This window comes from Rhincodon typus, chromosome 9, assembly GCF_021869965.1.
Source record: "Rhincodon typus isolate 14 chromosome 9, sRhiTyp1.1, whole genome shotgun sequence".
NCBI classification, from domain to species: Eukaryota; Metazoa; Chordata; class Chondrichthyes; order Orectolobiformes; family Rhincodontidae; genus Rhincodon; species Rhincodon typus.
The window spans coordinates 24,677,681-24,695,808 of record NC_063340.1 but is presented as its reverse complement, the minus strand read 5'-3'; the positions used below and the strand labels follow the sequence as shown (position 1 = coordinate 24,695,808).

General features: G+C 40.2%; 1 protein-coding gene across 9 annotated transcripts in view; it reads left to right on the top strand.

Moving 5' to 3' along the window:
- Positions 1-18,128, top strand: part of afdna (afadin, adherens junction formation factor a) — a 209,719-nt gene that overhangs the window by 80,112 nt on the left and 111,479 nt on the right. For all 9 annotated transcript variants that reach the window (XM_048600620.1, XM_048600619.1, XM_048600612.1 and 6 more), the window contains exons 6-7: positions 4,193-4,350; positions 15,835-15,946. In XM_048600620.1, the coding sequence (XP_048456577.1) occupies positions 4,193-4,350; positions 15,835-15,946 (270 nt within the window). The remainder of the gene's footprint in view (positions 1-4,192; positions 4,351-15,834; positions 15,947-18,128) is intronic.

Here is an 18,128-nt window from a genome sequence, read left to right as displayed (position 1 = left end):
TATTATATCAGTCAGACCAGACGAAAACTAGCCATCAGGACACACGAGCACCAGCAACACGAACTTTCCCTCTTCTCCGTGCACCCAGACAATGAAGGTCTTCAATTTAACTGGGACAATGTGACCATCCTAGCTCAAGCCAAGCATACACATGCATGGGAATTCCTAGAGGCCTGGTTTTCAACCCATAATGCAATCAACAAACATGTAGAATTAGACCCCATATACAAACCCGTGCAGAACAGAACCAGAAATTACGCAACCCAACTTAACAGACCGTATCATCTAAATAACAAGCAGGGTAGAACAACACGGCTTCATTGGAAGCCGCACTGATGATGTCACCTAGTGTGGTGATGAAACATCTGTACGATAATCAGCCAGCTCGGCGAGCAAGCCAACAACCTCATCCACATCGAGCTACAAATCTTCACAAGTAGGAGAACTTCCAGTTTGAAGTGTTAAAGAACTAGGGAATGAAATAAGTCTGAAGGGCTGGGTGAATGGGAACTTGTCAAATATGTTGATGTTTCTAAAGTTCTTGAGTAGATTTGTAGCTCGGGTTGTGGATGTTCTGGTTGGTTCGCTTGCCGAGCTGATTCGTTAGTTCGCAGATGTTTCATTACCCTGCTGGGTAACATCCGTGCAGCCTCCAATGAAGCACTGTTGTGTTTTCCCGCTGGTATTTAAACTCTGTGGGGTTCATTGGAGTTGGTTACCTCATTTCTGGTATTTCTTCTTAGTGGTGTGTATATATAGGGTATAATTCTACGAGTTTATTGATGGCCTTCTTGGTTGAGAGCCAGGTCCCTACAAATTCCCGTGCTTGTCTCTGTTTGGCCTGTCCTAGGATCCTGATGTTGTCCCAGTCGAACTGGTGGTTTTCCTTTTATCCATGTGAATGGAGACAAGTGAGTATTCGTTGTATCTTTTTGTTGCTAGTTGGTGTTCATGTATTCTTGTGGCCAGTTTCCTTCCTGTCTGTTCAATGTAATGTTTACACAGTAATACTTAACGAACGGGACTGCCTCACCAAAGCACAGAAGCTACCAGCAGACATGAATACATACCAGCAAGTGCAAATTGACCCAACACTGCAATTGGGTAATAAAATAATCAACACACTAAAGAGACTCAAACAGACCGGACAAATTAACAAAGCAGACTACCTAAAAATGAGAACTAAAGGGACAAACACCCCCTGATTCTACCACCTCCCAAAAGGTACACAAACTGGAAGTACCCCTCAGACTCATTAGTTTTCCTCCCAAGCACACCAACACACAGGTGAGCCAAGGAATTACAAGTACCATGCCAGCAAGTCACCCCACTCAAACCACTCAGCCCAGGAGTTCCTCAAATCCCTTAAAGACATAGGAATAGACGAGGACGAGATTGTGGTGTCCTTTGACGATACCGTCGTATTTGCGTCGATTGACATACTGCTGGCAAGCGAGATACTAGCAACCCTACTGAAAGAACGAAACTCGAGTGACACCATCTTCACAGACAACATGCTGAAATTACTGGATCTATGCCTCACAACCCACTTTACCTTTAGTGGCCAAATCTATGAACAAATCAACAGGACACCCATGGGGTCACCTATCTCCAGACTAATAGCAGAAGTGGTGATGCAGAAACTTGAAAGCGTGGCCCTTCCGTAGATCCAACCTAAACTGTGGATCCGATACGTCGTCATCAACTGGACTAAACTAGAGGAGATACACCAAATAATAAACCACACTCACCGGCATCAAATTCACCAGGGATGAAGATGAGAACAAATGGCTTCCATTCCTGGACATCCTAGTAGAACATGGGGCCAATGGGGAAATTCTAACAAAGGTACACAGGACACACACGGATCAAGTCCTGAATTTCAACAGCAACCACCCCATCACCCACAAACGAAGTTGTGAAAACACTATTTAAAGGAGCGACAACACACTGCAGCAACCTGGAACTACGCCAAAATGAAGAAGAATACCTCTACCAAGTATTTAAAGACAGTGGTTGCCCGAAGAGCTGTGTCCAACGATGCCTATCACAAACAACAACAGGAAGATGCAGTACATCCTGACACACTCGTCATGTTACCATACATCAAGAACATATCCAAGCTGACCACAAGACGACTCCGACCATTGGGCATCAGAATGGCACACAAACCTATGCCAACTGCTAACTCGAACCAAAGACCCCTTACCCATTATGGACAGAACCAACGTGATATGCAAGATTCCATGCATGGACTGCGACAAATGTTATGTTGGACAGACAGGAAGGAAACTGGCCTCAAGAATACATGAACAACAACTAGCAACAAAAAGACCCATCCAATGCTCGCTCGGCTCCATTCACATGGATAAGGAGAAACATCCAATTCGATTGGGACAACATCAGGATCCTAGGAGAGGCCAAACAGAGACCAGCATGGGAATTTGTAGCGGCTTGGTTCTCTGCCAAGAAGGCCATCAATAAACATGTAGAATTAGACCCTGTATCTATGCACCACTACGAAGAAGTACTGGAAATGAGGTAATCAACTCCAACGGACCCCAAAGTTTAAATACCAGGCAGGAAAACAACAGCACTTCATCGGAGGCTGCACTGATGATGTTACCTAGCAGGGTAATGAAACGTCTGCGAACTAATGAACCAGCTCAGCGAGCGAACCAACCACAGTATGTTGATGTATGTAGAAAATGAAAAATACTAGCCTTGTCTAATGAGCATTTGAGTGGAAGTAAGAAGCTGTTAGGGATCAAGGTATCGTCGTCTGATGAGCTGAGTAGAGGTGGACAGTTAGAGCTGGAAATAAAATATGATTGTGGCAGAGAGGGCATATGGTTGGGAGCTTAGCTTGAGGTCAAACACACTCGATTGTATGAACAATCAACTAGCTGCTGAAAACAGTGGCGGTTTTAATTTTTAAAAAAAACGGGTTTATCATTGCTGCACGGAGTGATCTTGTAAGTTTTGGTGGAAGAGATTGAGACTTGTGAGAAACTATCGTGTTCTCCTGAGTGAGGGATATTCATAGAACATTAGCTACTAATTTCTTTGCTAGTGTCACTGATTATTTCTGAGAAACTGGCACTTATGGAGAAGGTAGTGAAATGGAATGACTGATCCACCCTTTGTCTGGGCAGTTGCATTTCTGTACTCTTCCCTAAATTCACATTAGAGAGTGGAAAACTTTAGTGTGGAAGTTTGTGGATGACTGGGTATGGATAATGTATTCATGAGTGTTCACCTTTTTTTTTAAGAAGTCAATGTTTCAAAATTGGTTTATTTTGAAATACTTAAGCTGACAATTATTTAAGAGATGATTCAGTGTACTTAGTTGAAAACAATGGCCCAGATATTCTGATGGCAAGGGAATAGTTGCTGTATCAAGACTGGAGTTGTGCATTGGGACGTGTGGAATCCTGGCACTGTTGAGTCTGTGGTATGTCTTGGGAAACTGTATTTTCAGCATCTGGAACCCTCTGAAGGAATCCATTTAAAAACTGGAGGGTTTCAAACGACTAAAGATTAATAGTTACCACAGAAGAGTCATAGAATTCAGAAATCTACTGCAACTGAGTAAACGTTAAACTGAACCCCTGACCCTCCAAACCCCACACCCCAAGACTCCTGATATTCATCCGCTCAACCAGACCCTGCTGCAACTGAACACACTCATCCTGTACCTGATGCCCCCTCCTGCCTATTGGACCAACAGCCCTCACCACCTCCTATTCCTTTAGCCTAAGCAAATAGCTGGCTGTGTTTCTGGACATTCAGTTCACAGATACAGCATGCTGATTGATGCAAAAGAGGGAATGGATTCCTGGACAGGTTTCTAGCACAAAGGCCCTATCCTGGAATCTGCAGAACAGAAGACATCTAAATTTTAAGTGGGTAATTTTAATCTAATCCAAATCGGGAGGGAAAAAAGTGTTTCTGGTCCTGATCGGAATATCTGAGCGCACGATTTTTCCAAACATTTGCTTATGTTGTCTAACTTGACCTGATGCGCCTGTTGGATTATGATAGTTACTAGGTATTATTTTGATGTTTTCACATTGTAGATGAGTTGACTGTGGGAGAGGAAGAAACTGTATACGAGTCTTAAAAAAAAAAAATGAGTCCAATTTAATCTGGCTGGTAAACATTTTAAAAAGTTGTTTATTTTTGCATCTAGGTGGAACTCTTAGGATTTATGCAGATAGTTTAAAGCCAAATATACCATACAAGACCATCTTGCTGTCCACAACAGATACGTCAGACTTTGCTGTAGGTGAAGCCCTTGACAAGTATGGGCTGGAGAAGGAAAATCCAAAGGAATATTGTATAGCACAGGTATGTGTACTACTTGTGCAAATACATGCTTAGAGCACCTTTCTATTTAGGGTAAACAGTTGCATGGTCTAGATGATTTAACATGTCAATTAAAAGTGTTCAATTTTCATAACATTGATTATTTACCTTAATGTTACAGGAGTAATTTTGTTTATTGGACTTGAGAACTCATCATGGATTGCTTGCATACTAAGCAACAGAAGCAGCATTCTCTGATCTAAGCAATCTCACAAGCAACAGATCAGATCAAAGCACTGCAATCCCTCCACATCCTGTGAACATTGGTATACAATTAAGGGACTGATAGGAAGGGGAAGCTTTTCAACTATCCCCTTCATTAATGATGGCAGACCCCAATCTAAATGCAAACAATGAGACTGAAACAATCTTTTCCAATATCTTGTGCTACCTCATTGGTTGTAACATGATGCATCAAGTCCCGCTATCCCTGGAGTTGGATTAAATGTTAAAGTTCTTTTAAGGTATGCACTGTTTACCTGACTTCCAGATCAAGGTTGATAGAAAGCATGGACTAGATTTCTAATTTCTAAACGATAATTTAAGTAATTAGACTATTGCTGCAAGTAAACGGAAACATGATTGGCATTTAACACTAAAACTCTAATTCCCTTATAAACACCCCCATACTTGTTAATTCTGTATAATATCATTCAGCATGCCTTACAAAAGGCATATCAGAATTATATTAGCTCATTGACCATTTAAAGATTATTAACTGCCTGGAGTTTTTGCACACCAAAATATAATTGTCCTTTTAGTAAGTATGCCACATCAGCTCATAACCTGATTGTAATCAAAAACTCAAGCTGTAGTACAAAGTACAATGCCCAGATATCAAATAGCACACACCACTGTTTAAAAACCATGCATTTGAAATGATTCCTTTATATGCTCATCTCTTCTACCAGATGAAAGCAACCTGCATTTAAATGGCTCATAATGATGCTTTAACCCTGTGAAGAGTATTTTTAATCCCTTCCCCCTCATGCTGTTTCTAGCAATAAAATTTCTAATCAATAGTAACATTTTTATTTGTGTAAAAATTCCTACTGGGCACAGTTCTTTTTCCTTCTATTGACACTGTTTTGGACTGTACACACTTCTGAAAGTTAGCTTTACTATTTTTTTCCCATGTTAAAGGTAGTTAAATGTCCTCTTTCTCATTCCCACACTAGGTCTAAACCCAGACACACTTTTTATTACTACATTAGTTTTCAAGGTCACTAATGAGTTTTATAGTTCAACAAAAGTTGGTTATATCATACTGTCATTTGTGGGAGCTTGCTTTGTGAAAATTGGCATTACTCGTGATTGCAGGATGCAGTAAAGTGTTTTGAACCTTAAAAGGCTTTGGGATGTCCTGAGATCTTAATACTTCTATATAAATGTATATCTCTCAAGTTTCATTTGTATGCTTGTGCTGAGTGCTGCTGCTGCTGCTGCTTGATTCCCAGAATTTGAAATCTCATTCATGCCTAGAGCTGAGCTTGTGGGGCATTCCATAATAAAAGAAGTGGAAAGACTCAAATCTAACTGTCACCTTTCACACATGATATCCCAAATAATTCATAGCCAGTGATGTAGCTTTGAAGTGCATTCCCTGTTGTAATATCAGAAAACTCTTCCTGAAAATATCCATTAGTCTTCCAAATAGACATCAGGAGTTTTGCTTCTACTAAGTGGTCATTAAGACTGTAAGAAAAAGGATCAGGAGTAGGCAGTTTGGTCCCTTGAGCCTGCTGCTCCATTCACTAGGATCGTGGCTGATGCAACATACCTCACGTCCACTTTCCTGCCCTTTCCCTGTAATCCTTGATCCCCTCCATATCAAGAATCTATCTATCTCAGCCTTAAATGTATGCAAGAACTCTGCCTCCACAGCTCTCTATGGCAATGAGTTCCAAAGGCATTCAATCCTCTGGGAGAAAAAGTTCCTCCTCACCTCAGTCTTAAATTGGTGCCCCTTTATTCTGAGGCTATGTTCTCTGGTCTTAGAGTCTCCCATGAGGGGAAACCATCCTCTCAGCAATTACCCTGTCAAGCCCCTTGAGAATCTTGTGTACTTCAATCAGATCATCTCTCATTCTTCTAAACTGTGGTGAGTAGAGTCCCAACCTATTTAGCCTTTGCTCGTAAGACAATCCCTCCATACCAGGATACTCCTAACTAGCCTTTCACTGACCTGCCTCCAATGAAATGATATCATTCCTTAAATAAGAGGACCCAAACTGCTGTCAGTACTCCAGATGTGGTCTCACCAGCACCCTGTACAGTTGCAGTAAAACCTCCCTACTCAGTCTTGTATTTCAACTCCCTTGAACTAAGGGCCTTCCTGATTACATGCCGGACCTGCGTACCAGCTTTGTGTTTTGTGCACATACCCCCAAGTCCTTTTGTGTTCAGCTTTCTGCAGATTTTTTCTATTTAAATCATATTCTGCTGTTTTGTTCTCCCTTCCAAAATGAACAACTTCCATATTTGCCAACTTTTTGCTACTGATGTCTTATCTGTATATCTCTGTAAACTGATGCTATCTCTGTTGCAATCTGCCTTTCCACCTATTTTTTCATCTGCAAAGTTTGCAACAGTTTGTTCACTTCCTTCCTCCGAGTCATTGACATACATTGTAAACAGTTACGGTCACAGCACTGGTCCTACTTGTCATGGGTTACCAGCCTGAAAAAGAAACTCTTATTCCCATTTGCTGTCTCCAGCCCATGAGCCAACTCCCTGTTCTTGTCAATATATTGCCTCCAACACCATGGGCTCTTATAACTACTTTTTTGATTTTGATTTTATTGTCACGTGCACTGAACACAGTGAAAAGCTTTGTTTATGAGCGGTACAGGCAGGTCACAGCAAACGAAGGAAGTACAGATCTAGAGGCATACAGGTTAATTATTTGAAGCTAGAGAGGCCATTCAGAAGTCTGATAACAGCCAGAAAGAAGCTGTTCCTGAACCTGCTTGTGCGTGTGTTCAGGCTTCTGTATCTTCTGCCTGATGGACAAGGTTGTAGGAGGTCATTACCAGGGTGTGATGGGTCTTTGATGTTGGCCGTCTTTCCATGACAGCGAGCCGTGTAAGTAGACTCCATGGATGGAAGGTTGGCTTCCGTGATGGCCTGGGCTGTGTGCAACACCTTCTGTAGTTTATGTTCCTGGGCAGAGCAGTTGCCATACCATGCCATTATGCACCCAGACAGTATGCTTTCAATGGGGCATCTGTAGAAGTTGGTGAAGGACCTTTATGACAAATTTCTTGAGCCGCCTGAGGAAGAAGAGACATTGTTGTGCCTTCTTGATTATCTCATTTATGTCGAAAGTCCAGGACAGGTTGTCGGTTATCATCACTCCGAGGAACTGGATGCTCTTCGCACTCTTAACCTCAGTTCTGTTGATGTAGATGGGGGCATGTTCTCCTCCTTTCTTTCTGAAGTCGACGTTCAGTTCTTTAGTTTTGCCAACGTTGAGAGACAGATGTTTTAATTGCACCACGTGAGGCACTTTGTCGAACACCTTCTATCATCAATTGATTCCCCGCTGTCCACTCTAGTTGAGACTTCCTTGAAAAGCTATAATAAATTAGTCGGACACTTCCCTTTCATGAAGTAATGCTGACTCCTCTTCATTAGATTATGATTTTCTAAACATTCTGCTGCTACGTCAATAATTAATTCCAGTTTTTTTCCAACAATAGATGTCAGGTTAATCGGCCTATAGTTACCCGCTTCTTGCCTCCCTCACTTTTCGAATAGGGGTGTCACATTGGTGGTTTTCTGATCTCTGGTACTTCTCTGGAATCCAAGGATTTTTGGAAAAGTACAGTCAGTGCATCCACTATCTCTGTTGTTACTTCTTTTAGGATCCTAGCATGCAAGCCATCGGGGCCTGGGATTTTACCAGCCTTTAGCCCCGTTGGTTTGTCTAATACTACTACTTCAGTGCTGGTGATGATGGTACTCAATTATTCCCTTAGTATTCTCTAGCATGAAAGGCATATTCAAAAATATCTTCCATCATACAGACTGATGCAAAATATCTGTTTAACTCCTCTGCCATTTCCATACTTCCCAAAACAATCTCCCCAAATTCATTTTTTAAGGGGCATCTGTTTACTTTGACCTTTCTGGTTATCATTTTGGGCTGGAAAGTGAATGATGTGCAAATCTAGACTGCAGGGAGAACCTTGAAATGAATATGCTGGCTCACCTTAGCTTTGGGCTGTGTAATCTCACATTAGCACATAGTGATCAAACTGCCAGTTATTTAAATGTACAGGCGCTGTGAGGATAAATCACTAGCTCCAGACTAATTTCAATCAGACTGCATCATCAAACAAAATTAAAAGATGCCTGTAGGGTTGCTATTTAACAGGAGATGGTGATGGGAGCAGTCACTGTAAATACAAGTTATTGACTGCTGGCATTTTCGTGTTTTGTCTCATTGTCTTTTGCGAATGTGGAAGTGAGCAGAATACAAAGAAGCCTCAAGTGGATTTAGATAGTGGGAGAATGGGCAAGAAATGGCAAATCAAATATGAATGGAGAAATAGCAAGAAATATATTGGCCTTATTTTCTTAAATCCTCTTATAATAAAGTTTTGGGACAGTTGTATGGAGTTTTGGTGAGACCATGTCATTAAAGCCTTGATTCAACCATGGTTAAAAGGGCTGAATTCCAGAGGTGAATGTGACTGCTGTTGACATCAAGACTGCATTTGCCTGATTGTGGCAACAGAGAGGCCTAGTAAGACCGGAATCCGTAGGTATTAGGGGGAGAACTCCAATGCAGGTTGGAGTCATACTTCACACATGAAGATAGTTATTGTTGGAGATCAGTCACTTCAGATCCTGTACCTCAGGGTGGATATTATTAATTAACCTGGTCAGAGATGATATTGCACACCTCTGGACTGGTGGGACTTGAACCCAAGCCTCCTAGTTCAGAGAAATCTATCAGTCAATCTCTATCTTGAAATATACTCAATGACTAAGCCTCCATAGCCTTCTGGGATAGACACTTCCGAAGATTTACCACCAATTGAAGAAATGCCTCATGAACTCTGTTCTAAATGACCAACCTGTCATCCTGAAATCATGTCTACTGGTTCTAGACACCACCTTAGCTCAAGGAAACCTTTTTGATGCATCTACCCTGTTGTGTTGCAGGAATAGCTTCAATAAGATAATGGCTTATACTTCTAACTCTAGAGAACAAAGGCTGACCATCCTCAAAGACTCCTTAAAGTACAATCCTGTCATTTTAGGAATCAATCTGGTGAACTTTTGTTGTGTTTACTCCATGGCAAATATATCCTTCCTTAGGTAAGGGAACAAAAACTCCAGATTTTTTTAAAAATTCACTCATGCTATGTTGCTGTTGCTGTCAGGGTCAGCATTTATTGCCCATCCCTAACTGCCCTTGACAAGATGATGAACTATTGTCTTGAACAGTTATACCTAGTTAGTGGTGGGGGTGGAATTCCATGATTTTGACACAATGAAACTGCAGAAAAGGTAATACATTTCCAATTCAGGGTGGTGAACTGGTTGGCGGGGAACTTTCCGGTAGTGGTGCTTTCATGGAACTGCTGTCCTTGCCCTTCAATGTGGAAATAGTCATGGGTTTGGAAGGTGCTGTCTAAGGAGCCTTGGCAAATTCCTGCAGTGCATCATTAAATGATGCGCGCCATTGCTGCTGAACATCAGTGGTGAAGGGACTGGATGCATGTGGATGTGCTGCCAATCAAGCAGCCTGCTTTGTACTGGATGGTGTTAAGCTCCTTGAATATTGTTGGAGCTGCACTCGTTCAAGCAAGTATTCCATAATACCCAGATTTGTGGCTGGGGAGTAAGGTGGTGAGTTATCCACTGCAGGATTCCTAGCCTCTGATCTGCTCTTGTGGCTACAACAAGGCTTGTCCAGTTGAGTTTTGGTCAGTGACAATGTAAAAATGTTGATTGTAGGGAGTTCAGTATTGGTAATGCCACAATGTCAACGGGCAGTGGTTAGTTCTCTCTTACAGGGATGACAATTGTCTGTTATTTCTGTGAATGAATACTGCTGACCAACTGTCAGTCCAAGTCTGGATTTATCCAGGTTTTGTTTCATTTGGATAGAGTATCTGAGTCATCACAAATGATACTGAACATTGTGCAGTCACTAGCAAACATCCCCAACTTAACCTTATAAGGGAGACAGGTCATCGAGGCAGGTAAAGATGATTGGGCTCATAACACGACCCTGAGGAACTTGGCGATTCTTATGGTGCAGTGGAATAGTGAAAAATGTAGAAAAATGGCAGAGGCAGAAGATCAGCCATGATCTACTTGAATTATGTTGCAAATTCAAGGAGCTGAAAGGTCTTCTCATTTGTTCCTATGAAATGCCAAAAAATTACTTTAATGACACAATAATCTGTTTTGTTGGCGTTAGTTGAGAGAAAATTATTGGCCATAATACACACAACTGCTCCTTTACAAATAATTCCATGTGATCTCTGTGCTTGCTTGAAAAATTTATTGGGATTTTGTTTAATTTTTTATTCAGAAAGCCCATTCCTCCGATGATTCCTTAATATCCAGTGGTGGGGGGTTGGGGAGCGGGGGGAAGAGAGAGAAAAGGGTTGTTGGTGTTATACTGGGACCACAAATTTCTGCTTTAAAACTATGGTGTCTGTGATATTCTGTTTTTTTTTTTCTCAAGGTTACATGAGGTACAAAAGTCTTGGAAATAAATAGCTGTCTGGCATTATTGAAATTTGTTTTGTCATTCTTATTGTAATATCACAATATCAACTATAGATTTTTTCCAGATTATGCATATCATTAGCATGTGGAATTAAAAGATACTGAATGTTGATGCTAATTTTATGAATGTAACAGTTTCGAGTTTTATTTGAAGTTCAAGTAAGTTAAAGCATAGAGTCATACAGTATGGAAACAGACCCTTCAGCTCAACTCATCCATGCCGACCAGGTTTCCTAAACTGAACTAGTCCCATTTGCTTGCGTTTGGCCCATATCTCTCAACCTTTCCTATCTACATACCTGTCCAAATCTCTCAAATTTTGTAATTGTACCCGCCTCTACCACTACCTTTAGCAGCTCTTTCTATATATGCAGCACCCTGCATGTGGAAAAAGCTACCATCGAGTCCCTTTTAAATCTTTCCCCTCTCACCTTAAACTTGTTCCCTCTAGTTTTGGAATTGCCAACCCTGGGGAAAAGACTTAGCTATTCACCTTATCTATGCCCCTCATGATTTTACAAACCTTTAAAAGGTCACCCTTCAGCCTCCTATGCTCCGGGGGAAAAAAGTCCCAAGTAAAAGCACAGATACAGGCAAGTGATTGGGAAATGTGGGGACTGCGTGAAGGGGATGCGAGGGAGAGACAGGCCATAGTGAAAGAAAGGGACAGCTGCAGGGCAGGTTAACAACTTGCTGATATAAAGCAGGATGAATGCAGTCTTAAATTCCATTAACGCATAGTAGTTGTATTAACTAAGCTGTTTTAAAATTTTAGTTTACAAAGTTAAAACAGAAAACTGTAAAACTGGATCCTGTGTGCTTCTGTAAATTTGTTGTATCATTCAGTATAAATCTGTGCAACTGCATTTACATTGCAGTTAATATTTGCATTGGAGAAAATAAACACTGCACAAAAAAATATTTCTAGTGCATCAGCAAGTTGTTGACTTACCCTGCAGCTGCCCCTTTTCTTTCATTACGGCCTGTTTTCCCCCTTTTTATTCCCTTCACGGGACGAGTTGCCAGAGGAAGAGGGTTGTGGGCCAAATAGGACTAGTTCAGTTTAGAAACCTGGTCGGCACAGTCAAGTTAGCCCTAAAGGTCTGTTTCCATGCTATATGATTCTATTTTGATGATATATTTGACAATTCACCATTAGTACTCCCATGGCTTATTTAGTAATAATAGGCTTGTTGAACTAACCCTAAACATCCTACTCACCAAGGTTTTTGGGTGGGGGGTGGTATATGAGTGAGTAGAGTTTCCTTCTGTGCAAAAGACCCAATTTTAGCTGATTCTGTATTTTGAAAAGATTCACCAATAATCTGAGTATCAAAATCAATCCTCAAGTTTGAATCTAAGTAAATAATTGAGAATGGATCTAATTTATTTGTTTTTAATTTGGACCTTATTTCAGTGTGTCCGTTAACAACAGTGCTTAATTAGGGCAGAGGCAATTTAGTTGTATATTTCAGAATTCCCAAGAGAATTGTAAAGACTCATCCCATTTAATGCTTTTGTAGTATATTATGCATCCATGCTATTAAAACTTCAAACGTAACTTGTGTATGGAGTTTCTTATTCACTTCATAATTTATCTTAAGCTTCATTTGCCTCATTTAATAGCAATCTTTATCGTTGTATCTTAATGCATCCTCACCAAGATATCCTTCAGGGTGACTTGCTTAACCCATTCACTCCTTATTATCCAGTTATCTCAGACTATTTTCCTATGTCCAACATTATCCAGTGCAATGATTGATTGAATCTCTTTAATGATTGGCAGCAATTGACTCTACCTTGTCTTTGTTCAACTTGAATGGATTAAGAATTGCTCCTAGATGAGCACCTTGTTTTACCACTGTGAATGTTTTCTATGAGAAGTACTTAGGACCATAAGTTGTAGAGATAGAAGTAAGCCATCTGACCCATCGAATCTGCTCTGCCATTTGATGAGATTATGGCTGATCTGAAAACCTTCCACTCCACTTGCCTGCCTTTCCCCATAACCCTTGATTCCCTTACTGATTAACAATCTGTCTATTTTGGCCTTGAATATGCTTAACGATCCAGTGTCTGCCACCCTCTGTGGAAAAGGATTCCACCGATCCTTTGAAGAAGTAATCTGTACTGTAGATAAAGTAGAACCAGTTAATGCACTGTATGTATATTTACAGAAAGCATTTGACAGGATGCCAAAGGTTTTTGCAAAAAATTAAAGCTCATGGTATTGGGGGTAACACAATGGCATGGATAGAATATTGACTGGCTAACAGTAAGCAGAGTAGAGTCTTTTTCAGACTAGAACGATGTAATGAGTGGTGTGTCACGGTGGTTGTGCTGGGGCGTCAATTATTCACAACTTATATGAATGATTTGGATGAAGGGACTGATGGTATATTAGCTAAATTTGTTGATGACATAAAGATAGGAAAGTGACTTGTAAAGAGGGCATAAGGAGCCTACAAAAGATATAGATAGTTTAAATGAATGGACAAAGATCTGGCAAATGTAGTATAATGTGGGAAAGTATACAATTTTCCAATTTGGCAGAAAGAATAAAAAAAAATCTAAATGGTGAGACTTTATAAAGCTCAGATGCAGAGAGATCTGAGTGGCCTAGTGCATGAAAGGCAGAGGTCAGTATGCAAGTCTAGCAAGAATTCAGGAATGCTAGTAGGATGTTATGTTTTATTATGAGGGGAATTGAATGTAAGAGTAGGTTATGCTACAGTTACACAGGGCATTGGTGAGATGCTGTCTGGTGTACTGACCTGGTCACCAAACTTAGGAATGGTAGCAGATCAGAGAACGTTTACTGCACTAATATCTGGAATGAGTGGATTGCCTTGTGAGGAAAGGCTCAGTAGGTGAGGCCTTTGTCTGAAGTTTAGAACAATCAAAGGTGACTTAATTGGAACATATAAAATCCTGATGGGACGTGACTGGGTAGATATGGAAAGGATATTTCCTCTTATGGGAGAATCTAGAACCAGTAGTGGTAGCTTAAAAATGAGATGCCTGTTTTAAAGAGATATGAAGGAAATCACTTTCTGAGGGTTGCAAGTCTTAAGGAATTCCCTTTCTCAAAAGGCAGTGGATGCAGAATTTAAAAATATTTTTAAGGCGGAGGTGGATGGATTCTTGACTACCAACGGGATGGAAGATTATTGGGAGTATGCGAGAGTTGAGGTTAAAATCAAATAAGTCATGATCTTATTGAATGGCAGAGCAGGCTGAAGATCTGATTGGCCTACTCTTTCTTGTTTGTATATAGATTTAGTATCCTCAAAAGAAATTCCTCCTGGTCTCTGTCTTAAATGGATGACCCCTTGTGCTGAGATTATACTGTCTGGTCCAAAGGGAAAATATTGCCTGAAAAGCTTTTGTGGAATGTATTATTATGACCAACTTGTGGCTGTAACCTTTTCAATGTCTTACTGGCTACTGTTTGAATGGTGCTAGTTTACTTTCCAGTGCCTTGTAAATAACAGTATTTGTTGAGTTCAGGCTTCTTCTCAAACTTTTTGTTATTGTAAGGTTTAACTGGTGATTGTAAAGATGCTGCCCAGCAAATTCCAAAGCATCACTATTGTCGCTGAAGTGCTAATATTCAAGAACTGGTTGAGAAATTGATGCTATTTGGTTCATTGTAACTATGAAATGCACCTTTGCCTTGCTCTGGCAGTTAAGCATTTTTCTCTACAGGTGTGAATTTTTTTGTCAGCTTTTTGCTCTTAGTCACACTTGCAGACAGGTGTGAATTTGCGGTTCATGTCTGGACAGTAATCCAATTTAACCTAAATCAGCGGACGCATTCATGTTCTTCCTAAGCTGGAAGTTTGCTTCCTTGTGTAGTTTGAGTGAAATTTGACTTTGTTCCATAGGATGTAATTCGGGCATTTTATTGATTTCTTTGGTATTAGTGAAAATATGAAAATTGCAACCACAGGGAATGGTTTGTGGCAAATAACATAGCTATATGTAAGGAGAAACTAATAAGCATACAAGCAGAAGAGTACAGAAGATTATGCTGATGGTTAGATGAAGAATAGAAGGCAGCTTGAGTGGAGCATTAATGCTGGGGTGGGCTGGCTGACTAGCCTGTTTGTGTTGTATTCTATGTATAAATGGCCTGATATACTGGTCATGAGTGGAGATATCTTTCCAGTGCATTGGGATCTGTGCTGTGCTTGGCATATTTTTTCTTTGTAATTTGATTCCTTTTAGTCTGATCCATTTGAAATGAATTGTTATTAATGTTTTGACGGTTTAGATAGCTGCAAAAGATTTTATGGTGCTTTCACATAAAAGAACACGAATGTCTGTTTTCTGGCCAGCATTGCTTAACCAAAACCACAAAAACAGATCTAGTGGCTGTAAATTTTATTGCTGTTGTGGAGCATTGCTTAATGCAGGTCAATATGGTGTCTATTAACAAAGTGACTATACTTCAGAAAAAAGTTCATTGGCTGATGTCCTGCAATTGTGAAAAAGGTGTTTCTAATTTTCTTGCTCTAGAAGAATTCTCTTCACTTGTACTATTTCCTTCTTTGCTTTGCTTTCCTTTTCAATTTCCCCCTAATTTTCTGTTTCCTACATTTCCTTTCTCAAGTGTGGAATAAAATATCTAAACAAAGTATAAGTTGGTGAGCAAAGCTGGATGCTAATGTGAGAAATTGAATTTCTGTTGTCTAATATTTTCCTACGTAGGTAGTATTACCTACTGGTTCGCAACAAGCTGATGATAAAGGTGCTAAAGAGACTCTACTCGATGATGATGAATGTCCACTGCAGATTTTCAGAGACTGGCCAAGTGACAAAGGTGAGCAGAGCTAGTTTGTCTATGTATGCATTCACATTAAAAGATTATGAATTGAACCATCATTTTTACCACACAATTAATATTCTTTGTATCCTTTGTACTTGGGTGAACAAGCATGTTGGGGAAATCCAAAGAGGATATTTCGCGTTTGAATGCAATCTTTAAGAATTCTTCTGATCGAAGAGATGTGACTGTTAAGTGTAATGTTTGTTTCCTGCCTTTCTGACTGTACTCAAATCCATGACTTCTACAGTCTAGAATAAGAGCTGCTGACAAACGGAAACTTGGTGAAGGTGTTCCTTCCAATTCTCATGGCATCTGACATGGTTCAAAATCCTGTGACTTCCTATTCTAACACTTTGGATGTATCTCCATGATGAAGACTACAGTGGTTGAAGAATGTGGCTCTATTCCATCTTCAAAATAGTTAGGAATGTGTAATACATGCTGACCGTTCCAGTGATGCTGTCATATCATAAATAAGATATTTGCCAAGATTATTAGTCAGTTGCCCTTAACAATTTACACTAGGGAGGCTATTTCCAATGATGTTTCACAGGATATGTTAAAGCCAAAGTTATGTTTGAGTGAAATAGGATAGTGGGATAAGCTGTAAATTGTTTGCATTATGGTGAATATTAACCTCAGATACGTTTTTGCCTGTGCAGCTTGATATTGAACCATTGGCCATTCTGCTATTAAGAACAGGGCACGTAGCTTCTATGTTTCTCGGTCAGCCTCAGTTTTTATAACTGCTACAAAACATGTTGTGATCAATCATCATGTTGCAATTTGGGTGAACTTATGTGTAAAATGGCAACAACTGTTTTGAAGTAAATCTACTTGTTATTGGACATTTGAGAGATATAATAAAGCACAAAGTTGAGTGGTTGAAACAATTTGTTTTTCAACTCCTTCCTTGTGCTGTATCATCTTGCTCTCGGAAATAGCATTTTTAAGCAGGCTCCAAATGAGCAATTGTGGTTTAGAACATGGCACTTGACCATATAAACTGGCATTTCTCTTTCCTCCATTCGTCTTTGTGGCTTATTTATACAGGTATGGAGGTGGATATAGAACATCCTTTGAGTCAGTTGGCAGTGTGGAGTAAGAATTGAATTAAGGTGTGAAGTTTCTTCATTGGTTAGATTAACCCCCCAAAGGTGGTTTAATATCTTTTTGAAGCTATAGTTTAGAACAATCCTCTGCTTTACTTCTGATGATACTGAAAGTGCCTTTGGCACTTTATGGCATTAGTTCCATGATTCTCCACCACTGGTGACATCACCACTAAATCTGAAATCTTTTTTTCTCTCCCCCTGCTCTATGCTGATCCACTTTTGTAAATGCTGATATCATTGTGGAAGTATTCAGTCTGCTGGAACTGATAAAGGAAAAAAGGCATAAGTTAGCACATTTTGAGAATAATTGATACATTTCTACACACCCAATCATCATCTAAACACACCTTCCATTGATTGAAGCAACAGCTAATGCATTTGAATTATTAAAATTTGGAAGGTTTTAACCAGGTAGTTGCTACCCTTTTCACTGCATTTCACATCTCAAACGCTTAAAGTTAACAGTCAGCAATTGCTGGAAAAACTCAGCAGGTCTGGCAGCATCTGTGGAGAGAAAGCAGAGTTAATGTTTCAGCTACAGTGACCCCTCTCCAGAAGGGGGTCCGGAATTTCTTCCTTCAAGTTCTGCTTTTCAGCATCTGCAGTTCTTTGTTTGTTTTTCTTAAATTTAATAATTGGCCAAGTGCTTTTCATTTTAAAATAGCATTCCCTACATTTTTTAATCCAATATAATGCTGCTGAACTTGTGCACCCTTAAGCTTCAGATTCCATATGAAATTACTGGGGTAGTGAGTCCCTCACAAATTAAAGTCTTCCAAGCTGTTAGCTGAATATTTCTTTTTGACAGGCTTAAAACTATGCCCCTTCTTACTTTCTCTTTTGCAGCCTCCTTCTTAAAACACCTCTCCCTAGCAGAATCCCTCTTCGTCACGCTGGGCCCTATAGACTACCTCTCCAAACTCCACTCCCCAAACCCAATACAGCTTCCATCTCTGTTCCTACTTCCTTCCAGAGCCCCACCCCCAGTCCCTTGTAGTATCTCCCTCTACCCTCACCATCCCTTTGCAGCTTCCTTTTTCCATGTAACTGCGCCCACCCCC